This window comes from Pterocles gutturalis, unplaced genomic scaffold (genome assembly GCF_000699245.1).
Source record: "Pterocles gutturalis isolate BGI_N339 unplaced genomic scaffold, ASM69924v1 scaffold39141, whole genome shotgun sequence".
NCBI classification, from domain to species: Eukaryota; Metazoa; Chordata; class Aves; order Pterocliformes; family Pteroclidae; genus Pterocles; species Pterocles gutturalis.
Window position 1 is genome coordinate 1 of NW_010106809.1, and position 11787 is coordinate 11787.

Below are 11787 nucleotides of genomic sequence, written 5' to 3' on the forward strand. Positions count from 1 at the left end.
ACAGTGGATGCGACCCGTCAGAATTAGTTTTGTAGTTGGAATGGGGGAAAAAAAAGCCAAGTGAAGCGTGTATTTGCCTGCTGCTTGTGTAAAGCTCTCCCCAGGTAGCACCATTGCCTCTGTGGTTGTCGAAGTTGTTAAACTGTTACCTCTGGAAGGATGTCCTGTTGTGAAGATGAGCCCCAGTAGTGTCCCCTCCATGCCCCACATTTCTGAGTGTGGGGCTGGCTGAGCTGCTCGGGCGAGCCTCTGGCCCTCCGGAGCTTTCCAGGAGCTGCCGTCCCTGTCAGAGGCCAAGTCCTCTTCCCTGGGTACGGACTGGGAACACTGAGAACAGTGGTGATGAGCAGCACTGGAGCCAGGCTTTCCATTTGTTTTGCAGGCCTTTGGGAGCGTGTGCTGCTTTGGTTCAAACAGGGCCTTGTGTGGCCCAGGGCGGGGTATTTTGGTAATTCAGATACTAGCTGTTGGACTGGAAACCCCCAGAAGGAAGTTAGGTGAAGAAAGCAGGGATAGGAAGTAGGATCTTCAAGGGGAGAAACTTCTTTTGTAGGTGTTAAGAGAGGGTGTACAGGAAAGTATAAAACCTTTATATGTACCGGACTGTACAGTGCTAACATAACATTTATTGGGAACCTCAGCACTTTGCCTGTTGGCTTTGGTGGCATATGGGATGTGGCCTGTAGGCAGCAAGAGCCTTCACTTCATCTTCTGTCCCTGCTTGCCTGGTGAACTTGTACCTTGCTGCTGTTATCAGGGAAAGTGCCTGCTGTATGTGCTTATCCCATGTGCCTGAGCTAAAAGCAAACTTCTTCGTATTAATCAGAAGCAGACAGTATTCCTGCTTTAAAGCATTGGGAGTTTTAAAAAAAAGAAAAACTTTAGCAATGTGGTTTTTTTCTATCACAGTCCCCCCTACTGACGAATAAAGCAGTAGTAACATCACCAGAAGCAGAAAAATATCTTTAAAAACACAAAAAGCAGCTCCCAAACCTTTGAAATGCTAATGAATCATGGGGGACAATAAATCAAACTTCCAGTAGGAGAAAAATACCTTTAGATATATGTGAGGAGCTTCTGACTTGTGTAGTACCAGACTTAATGACCATAAGTGAGATGTGAAGAAATAGGAAGTTCAGCATTAAATCTAGTGACAGGACCAATCTTACACTTAGAGATTTTTTTTTTAATATGAAATTCTTAGTGAATTGATTTAGGAAGATAATGGAAGATATGAAAACCTGACAAATGCTGAGTGTTTAGCAAAGATCAGTTCTGAATCAGTCTGAGAATGGAAAGGTATTAAAGGATGTCTAAGATGTTATGCACATTATTGAATAAAATTTATTATAAGTTGAAGATTAAAATCAAAGCTAAGTGAGACTTTATGCCTTTAAAGTGAAGACTCTGCTAAAAGTGTTGACTTTGTTATTATAAAAATACTGTTTTGGAAAAAAACAAAACATAATAGTGCAACACTGACTGGTTTTTCACTGGATTTGTACCCTGGGATTAATACTGGCATAATCATACCTGTGGTTTTACGAGTGAAAAAGCCAGACCTTGAGAACCCATTAGTGACTTGATGGGGTTTTTTAAAATCCATTGAATGATATTCAAGCTCATCTATGGCAGACTTTTCCTTTTTTGTTTCCACCCGTTGACCTTCGTGCGAATTTAATTAGAAAGTAAGAAGGTAAAGGGAGAGAACTCATCTCATCCATAAACTACCTCATTTCTACCACTTTGACATAATGATTTAGTGTGTAATAGGCTCTGAAAATTTTTAGTATTTAATTAGATATCAGTGAAGAAACTGTGTTTACTTGATCCTTCTGCATGCTGTCTTTCTGCTTAGAAAGGATTCATTATGTTTCTGCGTCTTGGTATGGGTCTTATGAATGTTGCTTTGAAATAAATGACAAAATATGTGTTTACTGGTAATGTCCTAGCTGGCTTGTTACAAGCAGGGGTGTAATTACAAGGAATTTTTCAATTCAGAGATTTTTTTCAAATGATTTACAGAGTGGGCTATGCATTATTTCCTTGCAGACATCTTCCTTACTTTCTATGCCTGCATCATAGATAGCTCTTTGGCATCTACAGTAGGTGCCAGCTGGGAGAAGTAATCTTAATCTACTATTGCAAATTGTCTTGTCAAAATTAACTCAGGATTGTAAGGGTTTGGGTTGTGTTGTTGGGTTTTTTGATTCAGATTTGAGATAAAACCATTATTCCCTTCTCTAGGCATTAAGGACTTCATCTAGATTTTAAAAAGGGTGTTGCTGCATGACTCTGAATTTAGTTTGGAGTAATGTCAGGTCTTTGCATTGTGTCATTATGTTCTGTATGCTACATGTACTTGCCTGGATGTTTTGGGACAGCTTTGCAAGAAACTCCACGTCTTACATGAGTCAATAGCTAAATGAAAGTATAAAATCCGCATAGAGAAATGCGTTCAAAGTCACAAGAAGATTTCTGTCTCTTTGTGTTGTGGCATGGATGGGTACGATTGGGAGGAGTGCAGAGGCGGGTGCTTCAGCTGGCTGCTGGCACGGGATGGGTGGATGGCGCTGCCGTGGCTGGCATGCGGCTTGCTCCGCTCTCCCGTGGTGCACACTGCAAGGCTTCTGGTGGTGTCATCTTGTGCACCAGAGAGCTCTCAAAAAGTGCCAACGAGCTTCTTGTAACAAACCTGCGTAGGAAATTTTGTCATACCTCTTCTTCAAGTAGTTACAGGAATGGCTTTTTTTGTTTGTTTCTTTTCAGTATCAGTTAGCTGCTTCTTGTCAGTTAACATAGGCAGGTGCAGGGTCCCTGGCCAGGCTGCAAGGAAAGGGTGCTGCTGTAGGACCTTCCTCTGGTCCAATTGCCATTTTGCTGTTAAGATTCCTTAGATTCAGGAAGCTACAACTTTGATCTTAGAGCCTTTTGATAGATTTAATGGCAAAATCAGTGCTTTAATTGAACCAAAAAGGTAGGGGTATTCACTTGGCAGCTGCTGCTGTTTTGGCAGGGGGGGAAATCTGTTAGTTCTAATGTTTTTTTTAAATTGTTTTAATTTAATAAAACTTCTTTTTTTTCCTCTTTCTTTTGAATCTGTGAAGACCTGAGTATCTCACAGTTTACATTTCAGGAAAGATGGGGAAACTGGGCTGTCTCTCTAGAAATGATGTGACATACCAAATGTGAAATTTTAGAAATGAGAGAAATGTCCCTTAATTTCTTCCAGTAGTAACTGGTGATTCTAGCAAGTAGCTGAAAATACTTGTGTTAATTGTGACTTTTATCTAGCTCATGTAAAAATATCTTTTCATAAGTAGTTAGTCCAGTTCCTTTACAGTTGTACTGAAATGCAACTTCCAGAGCCAAAGTGATCTAAAAGATGTGTATCTATATTTGCCATCATCTCTGATGTCTGTTCTTTGAGACATATACCAAATAACGGAATTAGATTACAGGTCTTGGTTATTTTCAAAAGATTTTCTGAAGTGTTTTTGACTCTTTCCTATAGTTTTTGTTATTGTATAATTTAAACACCTATGTACAACAGACAAGGGATTATAAAGCTTTCACTTTTCCAGTTGATTTTTCAAACAAAGTTTGGGGAGTAAAGACCTCAAATGAAGAGAGGTGGTGTGTCTATGGCATTAGCTTTGATTGTTGAGCTTAATTTTGTTTCTTTGTTTCACCTCTTATGGTTTTTCTTAATTATTTCTACGTGTCTTTGGAGTTGTGGTTGTGTGGGTTTTTTTCCTTCTAATTAAAATAAGTCCCTTTCATGTATTTTGCTAGATTATAACTCAATGTATTTAACCTTTTGTTTTTAAGGTGAAAAGGAAAACTGTCTAATCAAAGAGCAAAGATGCAGAGCACTTCAAATTACCTCTGGCTGTTGTCTGACATTTTAGGACAGGGAGCTACTGCAAATGTTTTCCGGGGACGAAATAAGGTTTGTGAGGAATTACTAATCTAAGTAACATGCAAAACTGAAATTTTTTCATATGTGGGTAGCATAATTAAATCAATGAAAAACCATTCAAGATTTAGGCCTAAAGCAAATATGTCTTTGTAACTATACATACTTAGTTTTTGGGTTTTTTAATAATCACCCATTGAATTAGAGTTCTGTACAATTATTTCTGATGATCTTTTTAATATTAGATTATTTGTCCCTGTAAAATAGTAACTGTTATTAAATCTTCATTTCTCCATTTTTCAGTTTTATGGAAAAAATACTCCTTGCTTAAGAATTTAAATAGGAATAAAAGTCTTAGCAGTTTTTATTACATGATGTTATTTTTGTCTTTGTTAGATTATCTTTTCATAATTTTTTCCTGTTCTTTTGACACTTGTTTTTTGTGATTTTTATAATTTTGTACTGTAAGTGAAATATTCTTAACATATTATCATATCAGATGAGTTGCTATTAATTTTTGTCTGTAAGTCCATGCTTCATGGACATTTAGGACACCATCTTCTTGGTGACATGCCTTGAGGAATCAGTACAAAATAGTACATCTTTGAGCAGTTTTGCTGTGTAAATTATATACTGATATGTATATTGTAACCTGAGGGGTTGAAGTGACCTTACTTCTGTAGGTCCTTCCATTCCTATGAATTTCACAGTATGTCTCACAAAATTAAGATAAGCCTTGTTGTGAAAGTGACATTCACTTATAGTAATGACAGTCTGTGTGAAATCAATATGAAGTTATATATAGGCTGCAGCATTTTCTTTGTTCCACATTTAACTGTGAAGCAACAGTAAGCAATAATTTAGCAGTTAGTGTGCTTTTCTTGGTAACTGAATCGTACAATCACAGAATGGTTTGGGTTGGAAGGGACCTTAAAGATCATCGAGTTCCAACCCCCGTGCTATGGGCAGGGACACCTCCCACTAGACCAGGTTGCTCAAAGCCTCATCCAGCCTGGCCTTGAACACCTCCAGGGATGGGGCATCTACAACTTCCCTGGGCAACCTGTTCCCGTGCCTCACCACCCTCACAGTGAAAAATTTCTTCATAATATCTAATCTAAATCTCCCCTCTTTCAGCTTAAGACCATTACCCCTCGTCCTATCGCTACGCTCCCTGATGAAGAGTGCCTCCCCATCTCTCCTGTAGGCCCCCTTTAAGTACTGGAAGGGAGTGAATTTAAACACAGAATGATTCCACTCTAAAGCTTATGGTTCATGGTTGCACCTCTCATCACCCTCACAAGTCTGAGTAATGACCTGCAGTCAATGGGAGAAAACTTTTACTTGGGCATCAGTAGTGCATGTAAGTGTGCTGTGCAGCACACCTAGTCTGAGCACAGGAAGACTTTGTCCTCAGAAAGAATCTGTCACACACAAGACTGCTACAGTAGGCTTATTCCTAGAGTGGGTGCAGGGAGGTACTTTGCCCTAAGTGGGACAGGAGTTGCGCTCTCAGCTGGTGCTGCGGGTGCCTTAAGTCTTTGATTAAGCTCATGCCTGTGCTCCTGTCACTTATTATGTGGAATTGCTTCAGGATTTTACATGAGTGGTATGTAGTTCTCAGCACTGCCTTCTTTGAAAAAACAAAGTACTACTTAGTCAGTGTAAACAGAACAATACAGAAAAAGGGAGCAATGCTTAGCTTCTGAAAGTTGTCTCTTAACTTAAGCAAGCCAAGATTCTCAACTGTAGTATGTGCCTATCTCTTATTGATTTGTGCAAGTGGCTTACCTCTTGCTGAAAACATATTTTTCAGCTAAGTTTATGGGTCATTCTTAAATGTGTAGCCTTTCTTATGCTAACTATTCTTTTTTTAAAAGCACTTAGATTTTGTCGGCTAGCCTTGAGTTTCCATTCTGCTGGTCTCTTTGCTTCTAGTCTGTATGAAAGTAAACCAGTATATACATAATTTTTTTAGTAAAATCTTAATTTCCACCTTTACACAAAATACTATTTTGAACTATATCTAATCTGTATATATTTGTATGCACAACAGAAGATCTCAAAATGCGTGGACAATGGGTATGTGTACATTTGCAGTCTTATGCTTCTGTTTGATTAGTAATTTGTTTTCAACAGAAAACTGGGGATTTATATGCTGTCAAAGTATTTAACAGTATAAGCTTCCTTCGTCCTGTGGATGTTCAGATGCGAGAGTTTGAAGTACTGAAGAAACTAAATCATAAGAACATTGTCAAATTGTTCGCAATCGAAGAGGAGGTAATGAATTGTAGTTGTGATCTGAGATGCCTGGTAGTAACCACAGTAACTGTCTTTTTGCTTTATTCTTAACTATAGAGGATAATGTTACGTTTTTAAAGAATGGTAACATATATGATGATATAAATACTCTGACCCAACCACCATTGGTTTTTTTTTTCTTTTTTGTTGTTGTTGACAGAATATGCTTGTGTTTATGTGCAGATCATGATTCTTCAAAGCCATTTCAAGATGCTACTGTTCTAAGCTTTATCTTGAACTAGGATTTTTAGGCTATCTACATGTATGAATATTTAATACATCCTGATAGCTGGAGGTGTTTCAGTAATCCTGACAATTTGATGCTTTTGCTTTGCAACTGACTAAAATGATGACAGGACATGTAGAACGCTATGCTCGTATTGGATGTTAGTATGAATTGCAGTAGTTAGGCTGAAACTGAGACTGAGTTGAAATGACCCAGATGCTGAGATTAGTAAAGAAGAAAGAAGGACAGTTGCTGCTCTCTGCTCTTCTGTGCTGTAGTTCCATATTTGTCCACCTATCAATACTGCTGTCAACCCTCTAAGTGCCTCGAATGTGATGCTTTCTTCATTTCCACCCCTCTCCAAGTTAGAATTCGTGAAGCAGTATAAAAATTCACCTGCACTTCTTTTGAAGAAGATCACCAGAACGAGATTTATGATCTAGATGCAGATTTTATTTATTTTTTTTTTTAATAAAATCTTGTGGTTATATGTAATTTCTGACATTGTTTTCACAACAGTCACAGAGTTATTTTTTCAATTTTTTTTTTTCCAGACAACAACTAGACACAAAGTACTAGTTATGGAGTTTTGTCCATGTGGGAGTTTATATACAGTTTTAGAGGAGCCGTCTAATGCCTTTGGTTTGCCAGAGTCTGAGTTCTTAATTGTTTTGAGAGATGTAGGTATGTAGACTTTGCTCTTTAGTCTAATTCATTGAGTGAAAGAATCTCATACTTGTTTTATTTATCTTGAAACAGCAAGAGGTGAGGAATTTGAATGACTGTCAACTAATTGAACAAATTAATATGGTCGTATGGAGTCACATCTTTTATTTATGTCTATATTGGTGTAGATAGATGCATTAAGAAGACATTTCTGTTTAAAGCATTGCTATAATTCTTTTTTGTTTGTTTCAAATTATTTGTCACATGCTGGATTGATTCCTAGTGATAACTAATCTCAGTAGAGTAAATTAGAAAAATGAGGTTTACTTGTGTCTGCCTGTTATAAAATTTTCCTCACTTACTTTATGGGAAAGATGTTGCTGAGAGCAAGAAATACTGTAACTTAGCTGTTTGGAGAAAAAAAAAAAAAGGCAAAAATGCTTAGAATATTATCTGGTCCTGGTCTTTTTCTTAATTCAGTGTCCCTTCTCATTCCTCTTTCCCAATGAGAAAGTAAACACATACGTATTCCTAGCCTCAGTTACAATTCAGTGCTTGTGCAGTCTGTGTCAAGTTGTAAGTTGTATACATAAAATTTGGTTTTGGGTTTGTTTTTTGTTTTTTTTTTTCAATTGAAGTGGCTGGGATGAATCATCTCCGGGAGAATGGAATAGTGCACCGTGACATCAAACCAGGCAATATAATGCGTGTTATAGGTGAAGATGGTCAGTCTGTTTACAAACTTACAGACTTTGGTGCTGCAAGAGAACTTGAAGATGATGAACAATTTGTTTCTCTCTATGGCACAGAAGAGTATTTAGTAAGCCCATATGATTTCATCTTCTGTTGAAGAGATATTTGATGCCTGGGGTCTTTTGTGATGAGAGTTGAAGGTCAGACAGCTGGGAATGTTTATTTAAACCTTTATGTTATAATTGTAGTTATAACTTTCCACCTTTTTCACCCTGGGTCATGCCAGTTCTTCTGCTGATCTGAGCACAGTAGCCTTAACTAATTTCCAGGTCCAACTTCCACTGTTGTCTTGCATGAAACGAAGAACAACAGTGTTTTAGTTACGAATGTCTTTGCCTTTATCTCTGTAGATATTTTTCAGTTTGTATTTGCGCTTCTTGGATGATGTTAGGTGTAGTTAAGATTGAGTTGACATCTTAGTTAACCAAAGAGAGGCAGGCAGAGAAGCATCAACACAAACATCTCAGACATAATTGTCTTCCTGCCATGTTTTCCGACATGTAGTATGGTAACTGATGTTCTCCTCTGATATGGATCTTTTTCCAGTTTGGCTTCTGTTGTTTCAAAGTCATCTGGAGGAATACTGGCTTCTCCTCCTCTTTAGTGGCGCTTTATTCTGTTAGTCAGTCTTTAGCTAAGACTTAAATTTTATTTTTTGCAAATGTTTAGTAAAAGTGGCTGTCGTACCTAGGAACACTTTTGTTATATTCTGCCAGAATAACTTAAGCAAATTCTATGATACAAGCTAACTTTGCTTTTTGATTAAAGAGCTGAAAGTTTAGAATAACAAGTTATCTTGCTGTGAAATAATACATTGGATTTTTGTTCTTTATTTTGTTCATAAAGCAATTCTAACTTCTTTTTTTCTGTTCTTTTCTCTTTAGCATCCTGATATGTATGAGCGAGCAGTTTTGAGGAAAGAGCATCAGAAAAAGTACGGAGCAACTGTTGATCTTTGGAGCATAGGAGTGACCTTTTACCATGCTGCAACAGGGAGTTTGCCTTTCCGACCTTTTGAAGGACCTCGTAGAAACAAGGAAGTGATGTAGGTAATTTAGAAGGAGAATTTTATCTGCTTGTAAATTAAGTCAGTCCATGAAATGTGTTTTATCAAGAAATCCTACACACATATAGTAAATATTAAAATATTTAAAATATTTAAGGAAAAGTGTTCTTTAATATTGTTGTGGCTTAACCCCAGCAGGCAGATAAGCACCACACAGCTGTTCGCTCACTTCCCCACGGTGGGATGAGGAGGATTGGAAGGGTAAAATTGTGAAAACTCATGTGTTGAAATAAAGATAGCTTAAGTAAAAAAACCAAAACATACCAAAAAACAAAACCCACAACCAACCAGACAAACAAAAAAAACCAAACCCCAAAACAGCTCCCACCCAGCCCCTAAACCCAAAAGAAAAGAAAACCAAGAAAAACAAGTGATGCAAAAAAACCCCACTCACTCACCACCAGCCAACTGATGCCCAGTCAGTCCTTCAGCAACTGCCACCCTGGCAAATTTCCACCCCCCCAACATTTTATTGCTGAGCATGATGTCATGTGGTATGGAATATCCCTTGGTGTCAGCTGTCCCAGCTGTGTCCCCTTACAGCTTCTTGCCCACCCTCAGCCTACTCACTGGTGGGGCAGTGTGAGAAGCAGAAAAGGCCTTGATTCTTTGTAAGCACTGCTCAGCAATGCTGTGTTATCAACATTGTTTTGGTCTCAGATCCAAAACATAGCCCCATATGATCTACTGTGAAAAAAATTAACTCTATTCCAGCCAAAACCAGTACAAACATTCTGCTTCAACAAGGATTTTACTGTGTGGCACCTTAAGATCTGAATTAAGCATCAGAGCTCCCCCAAAATACTGGTGTTTTTCCACACATCTTGCCTTCACCATGGCACTAGGCTGGTCTGTTGCAGCGTGGTGTATATAACTTGGATATTCAGGCAAAGTATGGTATTCTGAAATGGGTTTTCTGTGCTTCAAATTTTTGTTGTCCTTTAAATGATGGTCTTCCCAGGCAGTCTTGAAATGCATGCACTGCCCATGAGACTGACATTTTTTGAGTAGCAGGGTCGTGTACGTGTCTGAAGATAACAGGGCTAGCTCCTGAAAGAGAAGCAGAAGTTGTGTCTATGATGTGCCGTTTGGAATTTATTCCTGTTTCATCTTAGTCTAGTTCTATTTTGTTGTTGGTCTGTGTGTTGCATTTAAAAAATAAAGCAAGGTGATACTTGGGAACTCTAATAGGCCAATAACATCTCTATTCTGGTAGTCTTTGCCAACTCCAATTTCCTTAGTTAAAGGAACTGCCCATCGTGTGATTATCCCACAGGCATTCTTGTTTTATCTGCTTGAGAGATAAGCAAGGAACGTATGTTTTATATGTAGCTCGTCCTCCAAAAAGAGAAAGCACAACTGAAATTTTCTCTTGCAAAAAGCCTACTGCTCCTTATTATTTTAATGAAAAGTTTGAGAAACGCTAGCCTGTTCAGTACAAAGTTAGACAATGCCAAATTGTATACAAATTGATAGATGTTTCCAAGTTAAAGTAACTTCTCAAAGCCCGCTTCCTGTTCCTTTTTAATCTCAAAGTGAGCATGGTGGCTAAATGTCATCTCTTGGCATGGACATGCAGGAAGTTATAGTCATGTAAACATCTAAATTGAACTGCCTTGGAAATCTGACTTTGATTAATTAACACTTGTGAAAAAACTTCAGCTTCCTTCAGTGATGCCTGAAATCTCTCCTAAATTTTTCCCAAACCTAGGGTAGACAAAGTTGCTTCTCCACCATAGCCTGCAGTGTTTCCTTTTCATTTTTTACTATTTTAGCACCCTCCATCAGCTTGTGAGTGAAGCTTCCTAATTATTACACCACCTACAAATTTAGGCCAACCTGTTGTATACCCCTTAGAGGAATAGTTACTAGACCTATGTATGTATAAGAGGTAGTAACTGAAGTCTCTCATTTTTATAATGTATTGCAGGTATAAAATAATCACTGGAAAGCCTTCTGGTGCTATTTCTGGAATACAGAAAGCAGAAAATGGACCAATTGAGTGGAGTTGGGAGATGCCTGTTTCCTGTAGTCTTTCAAAGTAAGTTTGAACTTCTCAGAAAATGTTTCAATGCTGCTTGTTTGGGCTTTTCCAGTTATTTTCTCAGGATTGGGTCTGACTGTTGCAGTTGTTTTCTTTGAACTCTTCAGTGGATCGGTACAGTCTATTAGGTTATCAAGGGTTTTTTCTTCCCATCTGGCCAAATAGTTTTATGACTGGTAATCTACAAATGAGCACCTGAGAATTTGAACTGGTATGAGTAGGAGAAAGACTATTACTGTATTTCCTCCACCCTTAGGAAAGAGTATGAAGATTTTAAAACTTTGAATTGACAGCCCTCCTTTAAAAAAGAGTGTGACTTCAGATACTACAAACATCTGTCAGTAGGAAGGAAATAACAAGAAAATACAGTTCAGAGACTTGCATTTTTGCCAGAAAAAAATTAATGTCAGCACATTTTAACATATTGTATCTTTTAGGGGTTTTTTTAATCATCATATTTTTGCTTCTTACATCATAATACTCACTGGGAAGAGCCATGGAAGATCTAATCTCAATATGATCTTAAAAAAACGTCCCATAACCCATTTATCTATTTTATCTTCCTGAGATTTCTTCAGTACTTTAAAGTTGCTACTCTTTCATAGCAAAAGGAGAAAGAAATTGTTCTGTGAACAGTCTCTAGAAACAAACTTTTTTGAAAGCCAAATATGTAGATCCATAAAAGGTGTAGAGTTAGAGTCTGGTTTATATCAATTCATTAGTATATAGCATGCAGAACTTGCAATTTATATATATTTTTCATGATAATGCTTAGTTGTTTCCTTGCTTCACAGAATCACAGAATGTTAGAG

The 11787-nt window shown here is 37.7% G+C and overlaps 1 protein-coding gene across 1 annotated transcript; it reads left to right on the top strand.

Moving 5' to 3' along the window:
* Positions 1-3840: 3840 nt before the first annotated feature.
* Positions 3841-10972, top strand: LOC104472299 (serine/threonine-protein kinase TBK1; the record flags this gene model as incomplete). The annotated part of the gene is made up of 6 exons (XM_010087904.1): positions 3841-3952; positions 6059-6199; positions 7001-7130; positions 7751-7932; positions 8750-8910; positions 10862-10972. Coding segments are annotated over exons 1-6 (812 nt in total), but the record flags the coding sequence as incomplete, so codon positions are not given.
* Between the last annotated feature and the right edge of the window lie 815 nt (positions 10973-11787).